The sequence below is a fragment of the Bombina bombina genome, chromosome 1 (assembly GCF_027579735.1).
Source record: "Bombina bombina isolate aBomBom1 chromosome 1, aBomBom1.pri, whole genome shotgun sequence".
Lineage (NCBI taxonomy): Eukaryota > Metazoa > Chordata > Amphibia > Anura > Bombinatoridae > Bombina > Bombina bombina.
In genome coordinates this window covers 1,231,377,463-1,231,403,761 of record NC_069499.1, presented here as the reverse complement: position 1 = coordinate 1,231,403,761, position 26,299 = coordinate 1,231,377,463, and the positions used below count along the sequence as shown (strand labels likewise).

General features: G+C 35.9%; 1 protein-coding gene across 1 annotated transcript in view; it reads right to left on the bottom strand.

Moving 5' to 3' along the window:
• The window catches only part of LOC128664183 (WW domain-containing oxidoreductase-like), a 656,721-nt gene that overhangs the window by 508,893 nt on the left and 121,529 nt on the right, over positions 1 to 26,299 (bottom strand). Inside the window, exon 6 of the mRNA XM_053718949.1 lies at positions 8,859 to 8,965. Within this exon, the coding sequence (XP_053574924.1) occupies positions 8,859 to 8,965 (107 nt within the window). The remainder of the gene's footprint in view (positions 1 to 8,858; positions 8,966 to 26,299) is intronic.

The following is a 26,299-nucleotide window of genomic DNA, read 5'->3' as shown; positions in this document are numbered from 1 at the left end:
CCATTCACAAATGCATACACACTTATTCTTGCACATGCTCAGTAGGAGCTGGTGACTCAAAAAGTTTAAATATAAAAAGACTGTGCACATTTAGTTAATGGAAGTAAATTGGAAAGTTGTTTAAACTGGCATGCTCTATCTGAATAATGAAAGTTTAATTTTGATTGAGTGTCCCTTTAAAACAGCTCCCATAGAACTAATTACCATTAATCAAGAACATAAAATAAACCTTACAGTGTCATAAATGAACAACCAAATCCAAACCCAACAATAAGACACTGTTTTTCAGGACTGTTTAACTATTCTTTTGCATTTATTTAAATTTAATATTTTAAAATTCAAATACAGAAAACATTTATGACAATTCTCTTTTAATTCCCTAATCAAAGAAAATAAAGAACTGTTCTTCATGTAACAGCTATAGAAAAAGTGGTTTTATACAACAGAGTCAGGGATTTGGAATAGAAAAATAGTTGCGTGTATGTGCATTCATAATTATGAATTTTTAAATCTTTGCTATATTGCACTTATGAAAGCAAAATTTATAACTCAAGTTTAGAGTTTACATGTCCAGTTGTAAAAAAATTTTTTTTAGGGATCTTTAAAAAAAACACATAAATCTAACCGTTCAGTTCAATGGCCCTGCCAAGAAATAAAGATAAAAATGTCTTCTTTTTTTTTCCGTTAGAATTCAGAAATTATACGTTTTAAAAATCTGCATTTAGCATACAGTAAACAGCTGATTTAGGCAATGCTATTATAATTCATAGGCTCACATTATTTTCAAACTTCTAAAAAAAAGATAAAAAATATCAGGGACAGAATTAATTATCTGTGAAACTCTATTTTAAACATATAGAAATGCACAGTTGTCAAAAAAAAAAAAAAAGAATGGTTAATGTCCTGAAGTCACTACTAACTGATCGTATGACAATCAACTTAATAAAATAACTTTAATTAATTTAAAATGCCAAGTTCTTCATTTGTATAATCAAAATAAATCTAATGAATTGCTCTGGGGTGTCTTTTTTAGACAGGCACAGAATCCATCTGACTCAATTCAGAGTACTGATACAGTGAACATTTTATCCAATACTGTATATCTTTTTTTTATGATTTTAGATCCAGGTTTACAGTGGTTTCCAAACAGACCATAAAAATTATAACATGAAACTGTATAAACAAACTGAACAGTGTTTTTACTGTTAAACATGAATGTAGTATAAATATTTGCCTTTGACTTCTCTCTGCATCTATAATGAGAGCAGAAAATTCATGCCATATGTTTATATTGCAAGGAGCAACAGAAAAGATTTCAACAATTCATTTGTGTGAATGTTGCTAAAGCTGATGAGAAATCTGCACACATTCTACACGACTTTTTATACACAAAGTTAATGGAATTGTGGGTTGGAATTCTGTGTATATGACTCGCTGTAAAATACTGGTGGTTCCAGGCTATTTACATACATTTTTAAAAAAAAAAAGTTTAATAGGCAGGATTTAAAAAAAATAAATGAAATCAAATGCTTGATAGCAAGACATGAATTAAAGTTTTTTGCAAACGTGTATACTGCCATAATATACTTAATTTACAGTATGTAATCAAATTTGTTTATTGCTAATTTGTCCATCTTATCCCTTTAGGACATAAAGGTAAACTAGCAAACTGAGTCATTAGGTGCCAGTTATTATCTGGGACCAGAGGCTAGGGGCAGAGTCTTGGCATTTAGGGGGCAGGGTCATGCTGTGCATGAGGTCAGGGCACAGCTAGAGGGTGATGGGTGGAGTTGTTTGAGCTGTGAATATTTTGGATAAATACAGAGTCATAATGGCATTCCTGGGCATCTTTATGCAGTTGAGACATTTATAGGAAATGGAGAGGACAGATGGAGAAAGCTCCGAAACAGAGATCATCTCACAAAATACAGGGCAATTGTGAATTTTGAAGATATAGTGACACACACAGTTTACATTTCGACAAGGATCTCTGCTTACAGTAGCTTTACATTAAGCCAATTAATTACATATAAGCTTGTTTCTTTAGCTTTATTAATTAGTAGCAGTAATAGTCTTAAAGAAAACCATGAGTATACAGCAATTAGTGGATTGCCCTAAATACAGTAGAAAATGTTGAGAAACAACTTGCCTAATCTTAAGATGGGTTGTTAAAAAATGTACAAAGAAAAAAAAATCTATAATTGTAGCATAAATATTTCTTGCATCCTGTTGATTCGCCTTAAAGAAAGCACGTTTATCCCATTTATAGGAGCAACTGTGTGTACAAATAGCAATACTCTCTTTTTCATTAAGCCTTAAAGTCAATTAAGTTGTGTATTGGAACAATCATTCCTCCTTTACAAAGTATTGATATTTTTTTTCTTGGCTGCTTGAGGGCTTTTCCACTACTCAAGATGAGAATTTATGTTAGACAATATCTTTCTGATTAAAACAAATCACAGTTTTACAGTTCTAATTTCCTCTTTTCGGAGCATAAAATATCACATAAAGCCGAAAACTGATATTAAGGTTGATCATGCATGAACAATTTATTTTTATTTTAAGATACACCAGTTCAGAAGCCTGATTCCACTAATCACTTCCAAGCACAGTGGGTTCTTAAAAACTTAACGTGTTAGAACTATATTTGCTAAACAGATTAAAGGTAGAATTGTATGTAGTTGACATCAAACCCAGCAATTAAATGTCCTCTAGAGGAAGAAAAGAAAAAAATCGAGTGGATGTCTCAAATGTTTGCTTCTGGCTATTTGTTCTAAATATTTTTTTTTTATATAACTACATTTATTGTATGATTGCTGCCAGCTCCTCAATGTCTCTAATAAAGTTTTGATTCTCAAATCTAACGGCCAATTAGAAGATTCTTTTAAAATTTTCTTCATAGGGAAAATAAGAATGTACCCTGCTAACTTTAATGAAATCTATACTTTATTGCAGAGAAGAGATTAACTTAATAAACTACAGTAGGATCGATAGATTTATATACCAAATTCCATGAAATATTTGTTTATAAGTGCTAGTCCTGCACCTGTTGATTTGCTGTATCAAGGCTTTACACAAATATTGCAATTTATTGCAAGAAAGAGTTGACAGGTAACTAACTCATTTTTTTCTCTGGGCAACACTTTGTTGCAGCAAATGATTGAGTAGACATGAACATTAACAGTACTACTAGAATTATCTTGGATATGCCAGCTAGATATAAACAATTAATAGCCAAATTTGTTTGACCAGGGCTAATTACAACAAATGCCAGAAATATCACTGAAAAATGCTTGAAAATGTTGTTCAAAATCAAATGATTTTAGTTATATGTACATATACACACACAGTAATTCAACCCCTTGGCTGGCCTAAACACACATGTTTAACTAGGGGGTTAAATCACTGCTATGTAACCCACAGGATGCAGTGCTTTAACCATCTGATAATCTGTAATCCTCAGGCAGCAGGCACCCTTGATTGCCTGGAAACCATGTAGCAGCCACATGCATGGGACTTAGTCAATGTGAAGGATATGAGAGGGTTGAAGTTACATATGTGACCTCCTTTGCAAGTAATCAGGGAAAGAAAGACATTTTCACTGTGCGCCTGGGCCAATTTTCTAGTTTTAAATATTTGTCAATTGCTGTGAATGAATATTCTAATGAAAATGTATGTATGTATTGGGTACTTGTAAAGCGCGGTTAATCACCCGTAAGGGTCTCAAGGTGCTGCTCATTTTATCGACCTCGGAAGGATGAAAGGCTGTCTAGGCTGTCTGGACCTTGCCGGGGATCGAACCTGCGACCATTGGGTTGCTACAGAGCTCAGCCACAGTGCATAGCAAGCTGAGCTATCTGTCCAGCCCCTAAAAACACAAACCTCTTTCACCAAATTTCTAAGCAAAGCATGTACCTGAAAAAATAATTGTCACATTTTTGATTTTACTCTTCATAAATACAAATACTAAAAAAACCTTTGTTTCAAACTGCCAGTATTTTATTAGTAACACTGATGTGGGTATTATGGAATACACCGACATACGACAGCAATGTGACTTTTCTTCTAAGCTTCAGAAAATTCATTTTTAACATGACTATGGCGAGAACTATTCTTCTAATACAAGTTTGTGTATTTTAAGGCACTGCTTGACATTAGGCTTATTGCTCCACTCTCCTGCCATATTCTCCTAAAGGGATAGAAAACATTTTAAGATTGTAATATAAAATATTTAATTATATATAGTAAAATAAATTTGAAATACGGTTTTATTATTGTTTGCCTTCTTTTCTTGGAAGTAAACTCTGAAAATTGTGAGTTTTCCAACTCAGTGAATTAGAAGTCTACAATGCAGACTTCACAAGCCTTATAATGCTACATATCTGTCTCTAATGTCAGTTGTGGTAAGATAGGATAACTCAAAGCAATGAAAGTATTGCTCATAAAATTATAGTGGCTAGCTTTGTAGCTCCTCTTAATTAAAGGGGCAGTGAACTGTAAAATGGGTTTCTCCTCAATTGGTTTCTAATTAATTGTTATACCAGTTGCAGAATTTAAGATATATAGAAAATTGTCCCTTTAGGTATATTTTATATTTTACATAACTGTTTCTGCTAACTGAAACCACAACTCAATCAAGTGGATTGATCTTGGAGGGAGAGAATACCTTATTATGCAAACCCCCCAAATTTAATTTCATTATTCAGATAGGGCATGCTATTTTAAAAATGTACTTCTATTATTAAATTGACTTTGTTCTCATGATATTTTCTGATGATGACAATACCTAGGTAGGCAATATGCACATCTCTGGAGAACAATATGGCAGCAGTTTTTAAAGAATGCTTTTAAGCACAACATGGCTGCAGTGTTTTCACAATGTTTAGCACTGTTAAAAGCATTTTTGCAAAACTGAACAAATAGCAGTAAATTGAAAAGATGTCTTTAAAATAGTACATTGATCTAAAAAGTCAAAGGAAATTTTTTTTCATGTCCCTTTAATATTCTAGTTTCTCCACAAACAATTTAAAACAATAATCACTGTTACTGTCTTAGCAGTTATCCTAACATGCTCTCTACTCACCGTATATCAATGGTGGTGGCAAAATGTTGGGAGCAGAGCACAAGCCATGATAAATGTAAAGCCAACTGCTTGATCGCTGTTCAAAGTATGCCCCGTCCCTTTAAAAAACTGAGTTGCCCAAACAGTAGCCACAAAGTGCCCCCATCCCCCATCTGTTAGAGGTTAAAGCCACACCCATCACACTTGCCCCAAATTAACTTTCTAACTGTGCAAATATATGATTGCTTGATATTCGGTTCCCTCTCACCCAGGGGGGGGGGTTCTTAGTGAGCAATTTAGGCAAATATCTGCATATACAATAATCATTAATCAACTAACATTTGTGTATTTAAAAGAGAATAGCATACCCTTTTATTTTAAACATCCCACAAACATGACACAGTAAACGTACATACAGCTGCATTCTGCATTATCTCAATTCATCCTTGTAATTCCAGAGCAAGCCATTATTACCTATCACTTTAAATGAAGTAACTATATTTATACTGAAGATCAATTTCATCTCTATTAAAAATAAAGTTGTACAAAGATAGTAAAAAAAAAAAATAATAATTTTAAGATCAGGAGGATTTTTATATAATGTTTTTATTGCTGTGGTTTTACATCACTTTTTAATGACTAACAAATATATATATTACAACTGCAATCAAACTAATCCAGATGTGCCTGGAATCCATATATTTTTTCATAAAATGTAAATTTTAAGCATCCTGTAATTAATCAAGTAATTCTCTCCTGGCTATACAGTGCCACTAATCAAAGATCAGTAATAACTTATTGTTTCTGCTTCAGCACCTGCATTTCATTTGTTTATTTTCTCAGACTCATAAATCTGAAGTACTGTCAAAGTGCCATAATATTAGTGTAATAATCAAAGTTAATTAGCCCCTCTCAATAAACAACAACAAAGCCATTACACAGATACATTGAAGGATTTGGTTTTCTCTTTCCAGTTAGTCAATGTTACACATGAAAATGTTCTCTGAAAACCCTTAGAAATGGTAAATGGTGAGGCTGTGCAGCAGTTCAAAGTAATTAAAGCCACAAGGCAATCTGTTACCACTTATAGCCGCAGCTCTGTGAGAACCAGCTTGTGAAAAAAAGCCACCTGCTGCCTGCAATGACTTTAGAATAAGCTCCCCAAAATGGCGCTTTCCGGTCCACAATGGCTTTGACACAACTGTAAAAGCTAAAATGTATTATAATTACATTAAGTCTCAATATTGCAATAAAAACACTTAGTGTTATACTTAATAATTGCAATATGTATTATTCATTGTTTTAAAAGGATTTACCTTTTATTTATTAACTCTTCATTTTTGCAGTGCCCATTACTTCCTGTCACAGCTCCACAAGTGGCCTTATGTTTCTACAGGAAGGCAAGGACGTGTTGCTAGGAGACATCTAATCTAGCTTTAATCAGTTTATTGCCCATGTTTAGTAGAGGACTTTTGCAGTCAATCACGTGACAATAGAACATAAGCTCTGGAATGTCTGCGCTGTGGGTACACTGATAATTTCTTAGTGCTCATTTAGCAAAAAAAAATTGTAAATTGTTTGCTTTTTTTAAATATACTCTGTTCCATTTTGTTTACTTTGATTTAACATATTTTTTTCTATTAAGGAGCACTGTTTCATATCCCTTCATGACATCAAAAGTGTAAAAAGAAAATGCTCTAATGTGTTAGAGAACTTTATTATAGCACAGTTGCTTGTATATGACTATGTGTTTAACCCATGCTTTGCTATTTCCCTTTAAAATTATACAAAACTCAAACATTACAGAGCAGGTATCCATTCCATTTAGCATGGCTTTTTTATTTCAATGTTTGAACAATATTTTAGTCCTTAGTTCTCAAATAGGTTTGGGGAATATTACAAATTAAAGGGTGTTTATCTGCATATTGTTTTCTGTATGGGGAGCTGTTGATACACCCTTAACCTCTTAATGCTCTTAGGACACTCCATGTCATTAGGACGGAATGGAACGTCCTAGCCATTGGCTGTACTGAAGTCATAGAAGCTTCCTAAATGGGATTGTGGGCTGGAGGGGGTGCCTAGCTTCATATTAAAAACTGCCTTTCATCATAGACTGAAAGTTATTTTTCTCGTAACATCAGTTGTAAAATAGATCATCCTTTAAATGCATGCATGAGTTTTTTTGAAGGTCTACAATTCAAATTAAAGACACATATCCACTGGGACACACGGGAAAAAGATAGCCCAGCATTTCCAGTTATTCTACACATCTGATTGACTAACCCTGGCTAAATTTTATATTATTTAATTGACTGGTTAAAATAATGTAGGAAGTGGTGAAGCTGTTACTTTATTCACCAACACTGTTCCATTTTCGAAATATATATCTAAAAAAAAGTTGTGTTGAATTTCAAATAACATTTTGAAAATATAAAGCTTATTGGAAGGACTAATATTTGAAAATTAATCACAGCAGAAAACCCATGGCTGAGTTGACTATGCTAAGCTGGTCCAATAAGAATACATTTGGACGTGGTCTAAATGTCCCTCCTTCACCATTTAGGGATTATAACCTGCATAAGTATCCAGTTCCTTAACTTCTAATATCAGTACACACCCAAACATAAACAGATGCAAAAGACTATGCCAAAAACGCAGAGCCAAATCAAGGAAGTTGAACTTGGCTTACTCAAGTTATGTATTCAGCAAGACAGTGTGTGTTTTACATAATGGGTTTATGTATGGCCAATATTCAGTACAAACATCCAAAGATTGCTTGATTGAGAACACATCACTCTCGACCAGGAAATGTAAAATACAATAGAAATGGCATGCTTTTATATTAAAGGGACATTAATCTCAAAACAGAATTCCATGAAAACAATTAAATTATGTACAGTAGAACAACATAGTAATATACTTTTTTTAATTTCTTTTGCAATTTTGTTAGTGTAATTGAAATCAGAAAATAGTGTTTTCTTTCACTACCCTAAAGCAGGGTACTGTGAAAGCTGAAGGGATTTTGAACCCTAGCGTTTTAACATTCTTCACATTGATTGGTCATGCCATGCCCTAATTTATACATGTCTCTAACTGACCCACTATATACTGTACACAAAATAATTGTAATATCTTTTTAATGATTTGTCTGTAAGGAGCTTCTGCAATTAAATTAGTGATTGTTCATAGCAAATGAAAGAGTTAGAATGGATACTTAAAGGGACAGTATACACTCATTTTCATATAACTGCATGTAATAGACACTACTATAAAGAATAAGATGCACAGACACTGATATACAAAACCAGTATAAAACTGTTTAAAAGTTTACTTAGAAGCTCTCAGTTTAGCTCTGTTGAAAAGGTAGCTGGAAAGCCCAATGCAAATGGGAAATAAGACACTCCCCCCTCCCCCTTCTTTTGCATATGAAAAGACCCTTTACACAAACAGGAGCAAGCTGGAGAAGGTAGCTGACGGTATTCTCATAAAACTTTGGGGCTTGGTTAGGAGTCTGAAAATTAGAGCAATGTTATTTAAAAATAAGCAAAACTATACATTTAAAAAAAACAAAAAACTTTATGGGCTATATAAATAGATCATCTACAAAACATTTATGCAAAGAAAAAATGAGTGTATAATGTCCCTTTAATATGTTTGGTGCAGTTTAAATACAATACATTAAATGCACTTCCTTGCTATTATATATAATCTAACAATCATCTAACATAGTCTCTGTAACTGCATACTTGTATGAAAAATTAGAAGGCAAAAAAATGAAAGAATAAGTTGTACTTACCCATTCTTCCAAAATCTTACGCTTGGCTTCGTTAGCCTTTTGCATATTTCTGCAAGCAAGGATAATGAGGGCGCCGTGAAGAGCAAGTGATCTTGCTGTTTCAAAACCTGATGAAAAATAAAGACAACAAAAGAATAAGAAATAACTTGTTAATGATTTCTGATTAACACATTCATTGATAAGTACAAGTATTCTCAATGAATGCTTGTTTGAAATTGATTTTCTTTCCTACCATGTACAGGATTAACCATGAAAAAATGTTATGAACTGGATGTTTACATTTAAAGTCAATAGACAGGAAGTGCAGATAATACCTACATATGGCTGGATTACAAGGATAGCGGGTAGCGTGCATATTACAAGTTGAAAGTAAAAAGTTTTCACATAAGCACTAACCCGTCACATGCAAAAAGCCAAAATTGCAAAACAGAAAAAGAAGCAGTCTGCCAGAAACGAACAGCAGCTCAATAGCTTGTTATATGGCCCGGTTGCCACCTGGTAGTAACTTGTTTCTGCCCAATTGTGCTTTTCACAGAGGAAAACTTTCCTGTAGTATATCAGTCTGATCCCACCAACATGGTCAGTCCAGCCCCGAAATACCAGGCAATTCTCCACTGGACAAGGAAAACAGCAACCCCAGACGATTGTTTCAGCCTTCTCTGGGCCTTGTCAGTAAGGTGAAGCCATATACCTCTAAGCACAATGGGCAAGGAGTCCACGTCTGGTTTCCCCCATCACCCTTAGGGAGCCGAAATTAAAATATTGCGACCACATTAACATATTTCCCCCATAGACTTCAATAGAGCTAAAAAAAAAAAAGGGAAAAAAACACCCTTACTCACATGCAAACCCAAACACATTTTCTTACGTTTATTAATTTGATATGAAATATTAATATTTCACATTCCAATGTTCTTCACATAGCAGAATGTTTTATTTACTCTTAAATACATATTTCTGTATATATCTGTATAAACCTATGCATATATAAATATGAAAATTGCATAAATATACTTTTACATGTTTTTAGCTACTTGACTGCAAAGGGCCCCATTGCACTTATATATATATATGCATTTGTGTGTTTATATGTATAGATATGTCTGTAAATATATAAATACACATATAAATACAAAGATATGTAAACACATATATACATACACATATATATATATATATATATATATTTAGACATGTATATGTATGTATCTTTATATTAAAGCCCTTTGCAAACATTTTTGAGCCCATATAACTTTTTATTGCAATTTTCTAATAATAATTTTTATTGGATAGTTTTATTATGAGTGTAAATGTACCTTTAAATGTATTTTAATGTTTTTTGTACAACGTTTTAGCCGTGCGTAACTGTTAACCAGAGCTCTGAAGTCACGCTATCCCATTGCGCGTTAAATTAAACTAAAGTTATACACACTACTTCCGACTCGTGCAAAAAGCCGTGCCACTCATAATCTATCCCTTAGTATGCAGATCCTGTATAAATAAATACATGAAATAAAACTTAAAGAGATATGAAGCCCAAAAATGTTCTTTTGTGATTCAGAAAATACAAATTTTAAAAAAGTTTCCAATTTACTTTGTTCCCGTGGCTTTTTTTGGAGATACCTAGGTAGGTGTCTGGAGCACTACATGGCAGAAAATAGTGCTGCCATCTAGTGCTCTTGCAAATGGATTCTTACAAAACTGCTGCCATATAGCGCTCAAGACACGTGCACACTCTTGATAATACATCCCTGCTTTTCAATAAAAGAACAAAAAGAATTGATATAAGAAGTAAATTAAAAAGTTATTTAAAATTGCATGTTCCATCTGAATCATGAAAGAAACATTTTGGTTTTCATGTTCCTTTAATAAGATTTTCCTGCGAGACAAGGGCACTTGTGCAGCGGCAAAGAAAAGGCAGCGCAAGCATGCGCCTTTACTTGCTATAGAAGCTTGCATCACTGCTTCTGGAATAAGGCGGCAGTTGAGTGGGAAGGAAAACGCGTAAAGTAAGTGAGAATAAATAGTGTTCCATTTTACAAACTTTTGTATTAACTTTTATTTCTTACAGGATCTGAAAGGTAATAGGTTTTGTAAGTAATTTAGCTCTAATTTATTTTTCAACGGGACCAGTTTTGTGACCCTTTTGTGACCCTTTTACAAGCTGAGAGCAACACCTCCAAAAAGAAAATGTGAGTTTATTCAGCACACAAAGAGTAATTAAAAATGCAAAACAAACAACAAACTACAAATGCATTTCAATATATTCTGATTTTTTTTTTTTTGTTCCTTCAACTATATTGCGATTGTACATATTATCCATCAAAATTGTTACAAACATTATCTAATCAGTTTAGCAATTAGGGCTGCTAGAGTTAGTTTTCCTTATAAAATCATACTAAAAAACACAATAGTTCCAAATTTAGTACTTCCCTATCGTCAAGAAAATTCAAACCTCAACATCATGTGTTCGTTTATGGGAGGCAGATGGGCAGATTAAATCTACTGACATTTGTCATGGTATGCCCACCTCATTTGTGTCTAAATTAGATGCTTACTGTAGTAACACAATGAATATTCCATGTTTCGCACTAAGAACAAGTATACAAATTCAATGAAGGGAAGGTACTTAAATTTAATGGCAGCTACAAGATAAGAGTAAGCACATTTTCCTGTTTGCTTGTATAATGCATGGAAGGATATTTCTCCACTAAATTTCTATTATCCGTGTTGGACCGAAAGAACAAATCGTACAGCATTATTCACAACACTTACAACTGCTTTTATTACAGACCATTTAAAATAAAGATTTCTGTATTATTTATTTTGAAAATATATTTTGCTTTTATGAACATCCTAATCTCATTTTTTCCCCTTATAACTAGTTCAGCTTGTTATATTTCTAAACACCTCCTGCAATGCTTGAAATTATGGGTTTGATCACATTATTATTAATTTTTTGCCATATAATGTGATTTGTTAGATCTAATATCTATAACAACTTGTTTTTTTCCTGATACTTTAGCTTAAATCATGCTTCAGCTTAATTCTTCGAGCAGCTCTCAGTGATAAAGCACAATTGTTGAAAATCATCTACATTACTTTGACAGTAGCCAAATATATCACTACTTTAAGCTTCTGAAATTAATGATAAACCGCAAAATTCACAAATCTTTATAGAATTAAAAAATAAAATAAAGCAAAACAAATCATATCACCCTTTAACGGTAAATATATAATTTCCCTCATATGCTGGATTATCTACAGATCCCTCTTCCAAATGAAATAATAAATCTAAGAAATTACAATTTCAATGTTAATGTCCTATGGACACTAAAATTAAAGTGATGGTAAAGTTGACATTGTATAACCTTATCCTAAGTGAGCTTGTTACTCAATCCACACTGTTTTTTGGATTTAATTTTACATCATGCTATTTTAAAATAAATGCTATTATTTCCCCATTTTAATTTTTCCCTCCACACCCTTGCCGTTCTTTTTCTGTAGTGCAGTGACATATAGTGCAGTCCCGCCCGATCATATATGTAATTAGCAATGTGCTCTCCTTTGAGAAAGCTGCTTTGCACATAGGTAGATGGATGTTTTGCGAATTGTATACACACAGTAATGTACAATTAGTAACATTAAATACACATAAATAAGTAAACAAGTAAAGATAGCAATACAAGTAAAAAATCCTGATTAACTGTTTACTGTTACCCTAATGGGGACTTCCTTACTGAAAAAATGTGTATGTGAAGTGCCTCTGCTTTTAGAACTGGCCGGCTCATGTGTGGAACAGTCTAGGAAGCCCCACTTAAAAATCAGCAAGTCTTATGACTAAGCTGATGATTGGATGACAGTGAGATACGTCACCAGAAGAAAAAAACTACAACAGAGGAGGCTGACGGGGGAAGACCTGCAAGTACAATTGTTTTATAAGAAAAAAAAACATTTATAAGCCTCTTTATAAAAAATGATAGATTAACATTTGAAATGCCACTCTATCAGATTATTCTTAGCAGCACTTTTTAAACCCACTAATCAGGGGTATATGTTTTTCTTTTAATTAAAGAGCTGTAATAGTAAAAAAAATTACATGTTCTGAACTAATCCATTAGAGCATGTAATTTGACGCCTATCAACTCTGCTCTTCTGTGTGTTTAAACCCTGCAACAATTTTTCAACTATTATGGACCTTAAAGTCTAGAACATGTTTTTCAATAGTTTAACAGATCACTCAATTCATATTTTCAAAACAAGTTTCTATCCAATCCAGTGTTTTCCACTGAAAATATTGCCAGTCGGGTGGCATTATAAAGTAGCCGGTGGGGGTAGCATAATACTTTCTAATAACATTTTCTGCTATCCAAAGAACAAATTAATTGCATAATTTAGCATAAATTGATTTAATGGTAAGTTGTGCAATAAACTTGAAGATTTTAAATTTGACTAATTTTATCTTAATATAGGCTAAAATTTTAGCCAGGTGGTAAGTAAAATCAGCCGGATGGTGCAACCATTAAGAAAGCTGTATTTTTATGGGAAACACCTTTAATAACATGGGTATAAGACCCAACATTGGAAAGAGTGCCCATCAGCCAACACTGTATGGGGCAAATAATCACCATTGGAGCAAATAATCACCACGTGAGCACTCATTTAAACTAAGATAATTTCACATATTATCCCTCTGCTTAAATCAGAGTGACAGATAGTTCTATAATAGCCCCCACCTCCCACCACTAGTAGGAAAAGTGATCACCATTTATAACAGTGATCAGCTGCATCCTGGGAAACAAGTGACCTCTCAAATTATTAATTAATTATTATTAAGATTTAAAAAACACTCAAAAGTATACAAGAATAAAGGAATTTAAGTAGAAAACAAGAACTAAAGTCCATGCAAAATAAAGAACGTAATATACTGTCAATATTAAGAAACTGTATGTTACAAATCACAGGGATCTTTTTGCACAGTACAACTAGAATCTAGACAAAAATTGTAGATATGGTACTTAAGCACAAAAAAAGCAATTTAATGGGGGCAGATATCATTGCAAAACAAGCTTACAAGCATTCTCATCTTCAAAAAAAAAAAAAAGAAAAAAAGGGAAGAAAATTAAAAAATCACAGTCAGATGTACATGTCCATTGTATGTAGTCATTATATGATAATGTGTAACTGGTCAAGCAGATCTGAGTTCTTATTACATTTTTATTTTTTTATTTATTTGATGACAAAACAGAATAACTGATCATTTTTTTGCATCTACGTATTTTCATACATTTGTTTGTAAATTACCTAATTTGACACCAAGAAACTCACAGTAAATTTAGCATTTATCAACAGGAGGGGGTCTCAATACATAAGGCAAAGTATACCAATATTTTATATCATTTGTAGCATTGCTTGCAAAAACATAAATACATAATAAAAAAAAAGTGTGCTAAGCTGAAGTTGTTTGAGTTAAAATGATCTGTAACATAAACTCGCTGATTTCGTCCCTTTAACTGCTAATGCAGAAAAGGCTGTTATAGAGGCCCCAAATCATTCCATGTATATTAAACTCAAGCTGTCACAGGAAAGGGTGCACGCTGATTTCTTATTGCAGCAATCCACGACAAATCTCTAAGCCGTTTATAGAAACTACAGTGTCCGGCTCAGCCTAGTTTCTGGAATGCTGATTTGCACTTTGCATGGATAAAATACTCAGTGCTGAGACAGGTGTATCAAAACTACCTTGCCTTTGTATTGAATAGACATGCAGAAAATTTAGTGTTGTATTAGCTGGGTTAACGGGATAGCTCTAAAATCGCTAAGTAAATTCTAGCAGTTTTTCTCAATTGCTCTAGGGACCCATTCATTGCTGTGTATTGTACACCACTTCAAAAAAAAGCATTTGAAAATTAAGTGTGGTTTGCAAGATTGATGAAGATACCATATGGTCTCTATTAAAAAAACGAAAGACAGAAATGTATAATTACACAGTTTAATGTACATAGCAAATATTTGGAATTAGTCTATGTAAATCCACTAAAGTGATTTGGAATTATTACAATCTTGTGCAATTGAATATAACAGATTTTTGGCTTCAAACTGTTTTTGTATAATAAGGTCCATTTCTTGCAATGTCACATTAGCAAAGTAAAGTGCCAGCTAAAAAACAAACAAACAAAAAAAACGAATATCGCAGCAGAACAAAACTTAATAATTATATTTTTGTATGAATTCACAAATTTTAAATGTAAAAGCTTTTACTGAAAGAAGCTAAATATAAATTGTAATTGCTTAGTCAAACAATTTATGGATGGAAGAAAAAAATATCTCTGACTTTCTCACTAAAGTGACAGACTGTGGCTTAATTAAAGCATTGCATGGCCCTTGGCACAGTAGAGGCTGGCTTCAAATAATGATATTGGCAGGTTTGTATTTTCTTTAGTAAGTAAGTTCTCCTTTGGAAGACAGTCATTGTTCATGTCAAAGATTTGACCGTAACCTGCGCAGTCCAGCTGCTAAAGAGACAAGGAAAAGTGTATCCAAACTCTTTTTCTATCACTAACAAAATGTATGAAAAACAAAAAATATACTAATGTCTAAAACAAAATATGATACATTTACATAAGTCTGGAAAAAGCCCTGAGGATATTATAGTAAATTAGTTAAAAGGACAGTAAATCTTGTCCATGTGAGGTTGTTTTGCCTCAACAAATGTAATTTATTAACAATATTTACTATGGCACCCAACTAATCTATACGAATATCTGTTTGAAATGTTATGCAGATGTAGGTGACCCAACTGGGTACCTTGTTCACTGGGACACAAGTGTGAGGAAAAAAAAGCGTTATACCAAAATATCTACCCCCCCACCTATATTTAAAATACAAAACTGAGAGGTAATCCTACCATAACTTTTAAAAAGATGTTGGATTCTATTTTAAAATGTGGCTTTGAAGCGGAGGGCAATCGATGAAAATAAATATGACTACATGAGTGTTAGACATCCAGTGACACCACTATTATATTTGCTACCGAAAGTGCACAAGTCATTGGAGAATCCTCCTGGCAGACCCATTGTTTCTGCCAGGGGGTCTCTTTGCTCGCATGTAGCCAAGTTCATTGATTATCATTAACAAACGGCTGTCAAGGAGTCCTTTTATCACCTATTGGACTCAGCTACCCTTATAAGGAAACTTCTTGAGATTACCTGGCTAAAACATGATGACCTATTGATCACTATGGATGTTGAATACCTGTATACAGTTATTCCTCATGTTGAGGGTGTACAGGCCGATTCATTCTGAGTTCTACATTCTATATTTGGGACCACCCATCGAGTTCCTACTAGAGCTATTAACTTTTTGCTTAGAGAAAAATTACTTTAAATTTGAAAATGATTTCTTTCCGCAAATAGCTGGAACCGCCATGGGTTCTAACATGGCTCACGCATTTGCCAATCTATATATGCTATGGTATTAGACCCACATAATGAATACACTGTCAGTACCTAACATCAAGTTCTATGATGTGTTTATGGTGTGAAGGGGTTCTGAGGATTCCCTCAAAACATGGATAGGGATGCTGAATACCTTTGACTCTCCAATTAGATTTAAATTTGATTTTGACAGTAACACTATCCCGTTTTTGGATCTAAACATATCCAAATGTGAAAGTGAGGGGGCACTAGGATTTGCTACGTCACTATACACAAAGCCCACAGATAAAAATGTGTTACTGTCTGCACAAAGTTTTCATCCTATGCATCAAAAGAGGAGTGTCATTTCCTCTCAGCTCATTAGGGTGGCAAGTAACAACACGCTTGATGACACTAGAAAAGAACAAGAAGAGAACATGATCACTAAATTAAAACAGAAGGGCTACAACAGTAAGGATATTTACAGGACGCTCAGTTGGCTGGGCAGAAACAAATATCACTATTGAACAAGACACACTAGGATAGAGCGGTCACGGAGAGAGTGAATTTTATAACTACCTACACACCTTTACATAGTGTGATGGAATGGTAAATTAGAGCAAACTGGGATATTGTTAAATCTGATAAGACTCTGCCCTACACCCAGATGGAAGCTCCAAGGATAGTGTACAAAAAGGCACGTAACCTAAGGGATATACTAATCCACAATGACCCAGTAAAATACTATCAGAAAGGATCTTGGCTAGATGGTAAAATGAAATTAGGTTTCTACAAGTGTGGGGACTGTACCACTTGCAATAGCATGGTTACTGGACCAGTATTTCATCATCCCTACATTGAGAAGAAATACAAGATACATCAAAGGCTATCCTGTATGAGCGTACTTGTGATCTATACACTCTCATGCCCATGTTCCTTGGTTTACATGGGTAAGACCTCTACCACGTTCAGGAAAAGAATGGCGAACCATTGCTGTGCCATCCGTGAAGCAATTGAGAAATTAACCTCTGACCAGCCAGTGGCTCGACATTTTTTACAGGCGGGGCACACTGTTGCAAGCCTGAGAACTATGTTAATAGATCATGTGCCCCCTCTGAAGAGAGGAGGGGATATGCACAAGAGACTGTTGCAAATGGAGACGCAATAAATCTACTGATTAGATAAGGTGTCCCCAAGGGGATTAAACACACAGTTGGACTACAGTGTGTTTCTAAGATGAATGGAGCTTCCATGATCAGACGATCTAGGTTGCAATAATTTAATCTTGGATATAACTTTGCCCTGATGCTGATCTAATGGAATGGTAACATCACTAGTGTCACAATACGCTCTCATACTAATCAATATTAAAAAAAACGCCAAAAGTTTACTACCATTCAACTAGAGACTAGTTGTTGCTGTTCAAAGTTAATCCAACAATGATTGATGTAACATAATGTTTGTTTTTAACTTGGTTAAGATTGTGTATAGCATAAAGCTATGTTTTTAAATGGGTAAGGTGTAGCGCGATCTTCAGAGGCAATTGGAGGGACTGCTGACTGTTTTGTCACATGGATGACGTATATAATACATGAAACACTATGATAGGCTATTTAAATTAGCCATGCGGTTTTATTGTGAGGGGGCGGGTGCAGCCCCTGAGGGGATCCCTGACCATTGGCTCTCTCGACCGGAAGTAAATGGCACAAGTATTTTAAATAGAGGTGGGGGGTAGATGTATAGGTATAACGCTTTTTTCCCTCACACTTGGTGTCCCAGTGAACAAGGTACCCGGTTGGTACTGAAACTTTTGGGAATATGCCCTTTTAAAACAGCTTTAATAAAAGTGACCTTTTACTTTACAAAGAATCCGGTGAGTGCAGTGTCTATTCTGGAGTAAATGGAGTGGAATTGATGTATTATATTGCACAGCACCCTGGTACTCGCTCTTTGGACTGGTGAGTGCATTGGCAAGCAAACTGTTATATATATATATATATATATATATATATATATATATATTTCTTTCATGTAATTAGCAAGAGTCCATGAGCTAGTGACGTATGGGATATACATTCCTACCAGGAGGGGCAAAGTTTCCCAAACCTCAAAATGCCTATAAATACACCCCTCACCACACCCACAAATCAGTTTTACAAACTTTGCCTCCTATGGAGGTGGTGAAGTAAGTTTGTGCTAGATTCTACGTTGATATGCGCTCCGCAGCAGGTTGGAGCCCGGTTTTCCTCTCAGCGTGCAGTGAATGTCAGAGGGATGTGAGGAGAGTATTGCCTATTTGAATTCAATGATCTCCTTCTACGGGGTCTATTTCATAGGTTCTCTGTTATCGGTCGTAGAGATTCATCTCTTACCTCCCTTTTCAGATCGACGATATACTCTTATATATACCATTACCTCTACTGATTCTCGTTTCAGTACTGGTTTGGCTTTCTACTACATGTAGATGAGTGTCCTGGGGTAAGTAAGTCTTATTTTCTGTGACACTCTAAGCTATGGTTGGGCACTTTTGTATAAAGTTCTAAATATATGTATTCAAACATTTATTTGCCTTGACTCAGGATGTTCAACGTTCCTTATTTCAGACAGTCAGTTTCATATTTGGGATAATGCATTTGAATAAATCAATTTTTTTCTTACCTTAAAATTTGACTTTTTTTCCTGTGGGCTGTTAGGCTCGCGGGGCTGAAAATGCTTCATTTTATTGCGTCATTCTTGGCTCAGACTTTTTTGGCGCAAAAAGTTTTTTCTGTTTCCAGCGTCATACGTGTCGCCGGAAGTTGCGTCATTTTTGACTTTTTTTGCGCCAAAAGTGTCGGCGTTCCGGATGTGGCGTCATTTTTGGCGCCAAAAGCATTTAGGCGCCAAATAATGTGGGCGTCTTTTTTGGCGCTAAAAAATATGGGCGTCACTTTTGTCTCCACATTATTTAAGTCTCATTATTTATTGCTTCTGGTTGCTAGAAGCTTGTTCACTGGCATTTTTTCCCATTCCTGAAACTGTCATTTAAGGAATTTGATCAATTTTGCTTTATATGTTGTTTTTTCTATTACATATTGCAAGATGTCCCAGATTGACACTGAGTCCGAAGATACTTCTGGAAAAACGCTGCCTGGTGCTGGATCTATCAAAGTTAAGTGTATCTGTTGTAAACTTGTGGTATCTGTTCCTCCAGCTGTTGTTTGTATTGAATGTCATGACAAACTTGTTAATGCAGATTATATTTCCTTTAGTAATGTTACATTACCTGTTGTGGTTCAATCAACATCTAATACTCAGAGTGTTCCTGTTAACATAAGAGATTTTGTTTCTAAATCTATTAAGAAGGCTATGTCTGTTATTCCCCCTTCTAGTAAACGTAAAAGGTCTTTTAAAACTTCTCATTTTTCAGATGAATTTTTAAATGAACATCATCATTCTGATTCTGATAGTGGTTCCTCTGGTTCAGAGGATTCTGTCTCAGAGGTTGATGCTGATAAATCTTCATATTTATTCAAAATGGAATTTATTCGTTCTTTACTTAAAGAGGTGTTAATTGCATTAGAAATAGAGGATTCTGGTCCTCTTGATACTAAATCTAAACGTTTAAATAAGGTTTTTAAATCTCCTGTAGTTATTCCAGAAGTTTTTCCTGTCCCTGATGCTATTTCTGAAGTAATCTCCAGGGAATGGAATAATGTGGGTAATTCATTTACTCCTTCTAAACGTTTTAAGCAATTATATTCTGTGCCATCTGACAGATTAGAATTTTGGGACAAAATCCCTAAGGTTGATGGGGCTGTCTCTACTCTTGCTAAACGTACTACTATTCCTACGGCAGATAGTACTTCCTTTAAGGATCCTTTAGATAGGAAGATTGAATCCTTTCTAAGAAAAGCTTACTTATGTTCAGGTAATCTTCTTAGACCTGCTATATCTTTAGCGGATGTTGCTGCAGCTTCAACTTTTTGGTTAGAAGCTTTAGCGCAACAAGTAACAGATCATAACTCTCATAGCATTGTTAATCTTCTTCAACATGCTAATAACTTTATTTGTGATGCCATCTTTGATATCATTAGAGTTGATGTCAGGTATATGTCTCTAGCTATTTTAGCTAGAAGAGCTTTATGGCTTAAAACTTGGAATGCTGATATGTCTTCTAAGTCAACTTTGCTTTCCCTTTCTTTCCAGGGTAATAAATTATATGGTTCTCAGTTGGATTCTATTATCTCAACTGTTACTGGAGGGAAAGGAACTTTTTTACCACAGGATAAAAAATCTAAAGGTAAATTTAGGTCTAATAATCGTTTTGTTCCTTTCGTCACAATAAGGAACAAAAGCCTGATCCTTCACCCTCAGGAGCGGTATCAGTTTGGAAACCATCTCCAGTCTGGAATAAGTCCAAGCCTTTTAGAAAACCAAAACCAGCTCCCAAGTCCACATGAAGGTGCGGCCCTCATTCCAGCCCAGCTGGTAGGGGGCAGATTACGATTTTTCAAACAAATTTGGATCAATTCAATTCACAATCTTTGGATTCAAAACATTGTTTCAGAAGGGTACAGAATTGGCTTCAAGATAAGGCCTCCTGCAAAGAGATTTTTTTCTTTCCCGTGTCCCAGTAAATCCAGCAAAGGCTCAAGCATTTCTGAAATGTGTTTCAGATCTAGAGTTGGCTGGAGTAATTATGCCAGTTCCAGTTCTGGAACAGGGGCTGGGGTTTTATTCAAATCTCTTCATTGTACCAAAGAAGGAGAATTCCTTCAGACCAGTTCTGGATCTAAAAATATTGAATCGTTATGTAAGGATACCAACATTCAAAATGGTAACTATAAGGACTATTCTGCCTTTTGTTCAGCAAGGGCATTATATGTCCACAATAGATTTACAGGATGCATATCTGCATATTCCGATTCATCCAGATCACTATCAGTTTCTGAGATTCTCTTTCCTAGACAAGCATTACCAGTTTGTGGCTCTGCCGTTTGGCCTAGCAACAGCTCCAAGGATTTTTACAAAGGTTCTCGGTGCCCTTCTGTCTGTAATCAGAGAACAGGGTATTGTGGTATTTCCTTATTTGGACGATATCTTGGTACTTGCTCAGTCTTCACATTTAGCAGAATCTCATACGAATCGACTTGTGTTGTTTCTTCAAGATCATGGCTGGAGGATCAATTTACCGAAAAAATCATTGATTCCTCAAACAAGGGTTACCTTTTTAGGTTTCCAGATAGATTCAGTGTCCATGACTCTGTCTCTGACAGACAAGAGACGTCTAAAATTGATCTCAGCTTGTCGAAACCTTCAATCACAATCATTCCCTTCGGTAGCCTTATGCATGGAAATTCTAGGTCTTATGACTGCTGCATCGGATGCGATCCCCTTTGCTCGTTTTCACATGCGACCTCTTCAGCTCTGTATGCTGAACCAGTGGTGCAGGGATTACACAAAGATATCTCAATTAATATCTTTAAAACCGATTGTACGACACTCTCTGACGTGGTGGACAGATCACCATCGTTTAGTTCAGGGGGCTTCTTTTGTTCTTCCGACCTCGACTGTAATTTCAACAGATGCAAGTCTGACAGGTTGGGGAGCTGTTTGGGGGTCTCTGACAGCACAAGGGGTTTGGGAATCTCAGGAGGTGAGATTACCAATCAATATTTTGGAACTCCGTGCAATTTTCAGAGCTCTTCAGTCTTGGCCTCTTCTAAAGAGAGAATCGTTCATTTGTTTTCAGACAGACAATGTCACAACTGTGGCATACATCAATCATCAAGGAGGGACTCACAGTCCTCTGGCCATGAAAGAAGTATCTCGAATTCTGGTATGGGCGGAATCCAGCTCCTGTCTAGTTTCTGCGGTTCATATCCCAGGTATAGACAATTGGGAAGCGGATTATCTCAGTCGCCAAATGTTACATCCGGGCGAATGGTCTCTTCACCCAGAGGTATTTCTTCAGATTGTTCAAATATGGGGACTTCCAGAAATAGATCTGATGGCCTCTCATCTAAACAAGAAACTTCCCAGGTATCTGTCCAGATCCAGGGATCCTCAAGCGGAAGCAGTGGATGCATGGTCACTTCCTTGGAAGTATCATCCTGCCTATATCTTTCCGCCTCTAGTTCTTCTTCCAAGAGTAATCTCCAAGATTCTGAAGGAATGCTCGTTTGTTCTGCTGGTAGCTCCAGCATGGCCTCACAGGTTTTGGTATGCGGATCTTGTCCGGATGGCCTCTTGCCAACCGTGGACTCTTCCGTTAAGACCAGACCTTCTGTCGCAAGGTCCTTTTTTCCATCAGGATCTCAAATCCTTAAATTTAAAGGTATGGAGATTGAACGCTTGATTCTTAGTCAAAGAGGTTTCTCTGACTCTGTGATTAATACTATGTTACAGGCTCGTAAATCCGTATCTAGGGAGATATATTATAGAGTCTGGAAGACTTATATTTCTTGGTGTCTTTCTCATCATTTTTCCTGGCATTCTTTTAGAATTCTGAGAATTTTACAGTTTCTTCAGGATGGTTTGGATAAAGGTTTATCTGCAAGTTCATTGAAAGGACAAATCTCTGCTCTTTCTGTTCTTTTTCACAGAAAGATTGCTAATCTTCCTGATATTCATTGTTTTGTACAAGCTTTGGTTCGTATAAAACCTGTCATTAAGTCAATTTCTCCTCCTTGGAGTTTGAATTTGGTTCTGGGGGCTCTTCAAGCTCCTCCGTTTGAACCTATGCATTCATTGGACATTAAATTACTTTCTTGGAAAGTTTTGTTCCTTTTGGCCATCTCTTCTGCCAGAAGAGTTTCTGAATTATCTGCTCTTTCTTGTGAGTCTCCTTTTCTGATTTTTCATCAGGATAAGGCGGTGTTGTGAACTTCTTTTAAATTTTTACCTAAGGTTGTGAATTCTAACAACATTAGTAGAGAAATTGTGGTTCCTTCATTATGTCCTAATCCTAAGAATTCTAAGGAGAAATCATTGCATTCTTTGGATGTAGTTAGAGCTTTGAAATATTAGGTTGAAGCTACTAAGAATTTCCGAAAGACTTCTAGTCTATTTGTTATCTTTTCCGGTTCTAGGAAAGGTCAGAAGGCCTCTGCCATTTCTTTGGCATCTTGGTTGAAATCTTTAATTCATCATGCTTATGTCGAGTCGGGTAAAACTCCGCCTCAAAGGATTACAGCTCATTCTACTAGGTCAGTTTCTACTTCCTGGGCGTTTAGGAATGAAGCTTCGGTTGATCAGATTTGCAAAGCAGCAACTTGGTCTTCTTTGCATACTTTTACTAAATTCTACCATTTTGATGTGTTTTCTTCTTCTGAAGCAGTTTTTGGTAGAAAAGTACTTCAGGCAGCTGTTTCAGTTTGATTCTTCTGCTTATAATTTCAGTTTTTTTCATTATAAGATTTAAACTTTAGTTTGGGTGTGGATTATTTTCAGCGGAATTGGCTGTCTCCCTCTCTAGTGACTCTTGCGTGGAAGATCCACATCTTGGGTAGTCATTATCCCATACGTCACTAGCTCATGGACTCTTGCTAATTACATGAAAGAAAACATAATTTATGTAAGAACTTACCTGATAAATTCATTTCTTTCCTATTAGCAAGAGTCCATGAGGCCCACCCTTTTTTGTGGTGGTTATGATTTTTTTGTATAAAGCACAATTATTCCAATTCCTTATTTTTTATGCTTTCGCACTTTTGTCTTATCACCCCACTTCTTGGCTATGCGTTAAACTGATTTGTGGGTGTGGTGAGGGGTGTATTTATAGGCATTTTGAGGTTTGGGAAACTTTGCCCCTCCTGGTAGGAATGTATATCCCATACGTCACTAGCTCATGGACTCTTGCTAATATGAAAGAAATTAATTTATCAGGTAAGTTCTTACATAAATTATGTTATATATATATATATATATATATATATATATATATATATGTGTGTGTGTGTGTGTGAGTCCACTATAATCGATAGATGTCCAAAAATGTCACAATTTATTCAAACAATTCAATTCATAATTTGATATACATGCACCAAACACCTATAGTGAAATATATATTAGCTATTCTTTTAATGCCCCTGCTTCAGTTGCTTGCAACATATTGGAAATCTTATGCTTTTCATATATAAACATTCCTTTGAGTACAATTTAAAGGCTTGCCTGCTCCATATTTTCACGTCTAATGTAGGCTGTCCCATGGTTGTGATGCCTCCTAACAATTAGGTTTAGAGTACTGAATTAACAACAACACATTTCGACCGTTTCCTGGATCTTTGTCAATCTGTTTCTAAGATTATCTATTTTAGTATTTAAACTTACTAATGGCCAGATGATCAAAAACTCACCGGAATATACAAAAATTCCACAAAACCTTTTTTTTCCGAGCATTATATTGAAATAGAACTCTGCAAAGCTATATAAGCAGTACTCAAGATAAAATTTGCTTTTCTATAATCGTTTGAGGGAGCTCGCAATACTGATGGTGAGCATTAGATCATTGGGCCCTTAGTCATTATCTTCAGCTGTAGAAATATTTCCGAATAAAATTAAAGGCACAGTAGGACAAGTCAGACATGCTTCATAAACAAGATACCAGGATCAGGTTAACCCCTTAAGGACCAAGGACGTACACCATACGTCATCAAAAAAAAGACACTTAACGACCGAGGACGTATGGCGTACGTTCTTGGTCTTGGAAAGTGGTGGAAGCGATCCTGATCGCTTCCAGCTGCTTTCCGGTTATTGCAGTGATGCCTCGATATAGAGGCATCCTGCAATAACACTGCTTGGCCATCCGATGCAGAGAGAGACACTCTGTGGCCCTCTCTGCACCGGACATCGATGGCCAGTATTGTTGGTGGGTGGGAGCCGACGTGGGAGGCGGCCGGGCGGCCTTTGATGGGCCCAGTGAAGTGGAGGGGGGCGGGATCGAGATAGATGGGGCACGCACGGATGCGCGCGTGTGCACGGGGGGCGGCGGGCAGGGGTGTGCACGGGGCGGGATAGGGTGGGAACCGCTACACTACAGAAATTGTTCTGTTTCAGAAGTGGGACAAAGGGGGGTGGTAGTATGCCCTACATCATACGTTAAGGTACTTGGAGGGGGTGGGGGAATTTGTCTTTGGGGGGGAAGCTACACTACAGAAAATTAAAAAAAAAACTGAAAAAAATAAGTTTTATCCTAAACTGGGTACTGGTAGACAGCTGCCAGTACCCAAGATGGCATCCATTAAGGTAGAGGGGGAGGGTTAGAGAGCTGTTGGGGGGGGGGATCAGGGAGGTTGGGGGCTAAGGGGGGATCCTACACAGCAGCATATGTAAATATGCTCAAAAAACACACACAAAAAAACAACTATACCTTTTATTTTAGTACTGGCAGACTTTCTGCCAGTACTTAAGATGGCGGGGACAATTGTGGGGTGGGGGAGGGAACAGAGCTGTTTGGGAGGGATCGGGGGTCTGATGTGTCAGGTAGGAGGCTGATCTCTACACTAAAGCTAAAATTAACCCTGCAAGCTCCCTACAAGCTACCTAATTAACCCCTTCACTGCTAGCCATAATACACGTGTGATGCGCAGCGGCATTTAGCGGCCTTCTAATTACCAAAAAGCAACGCCAAAGCCATATATGTCTGCTATTTCTGAACAAAGGGGATCCCAGAGAAGCATTTACAACCATTTGTGCCATAATTGCACAAGCTGTTTGTAAATAATATCAGTGAGAAACCTAAAGTTTGTGAAAAAGGGAACAATTTTTTTTATTTGATCGCATTTGGCGGCGAAATGGTGGCATGAAATATACCAAAATGGGCCTAGATCAATACTTTGGGTTGTCTACTACACTACACTAAAGCTAAAATTAACCCTAGAAGCTCCCTAAATAACCCCTGCACTGCTGGGCATAATACACGTGTGGTGCACAGCGGCATTTAGCGGCCTTCTAATTACCAAAAAGCAACGCCAAAGCCATATATGTCTGCTATTTCTGAACAAAGGGGATCCCAGAGAAGCATTTACAACCATATATGCCATA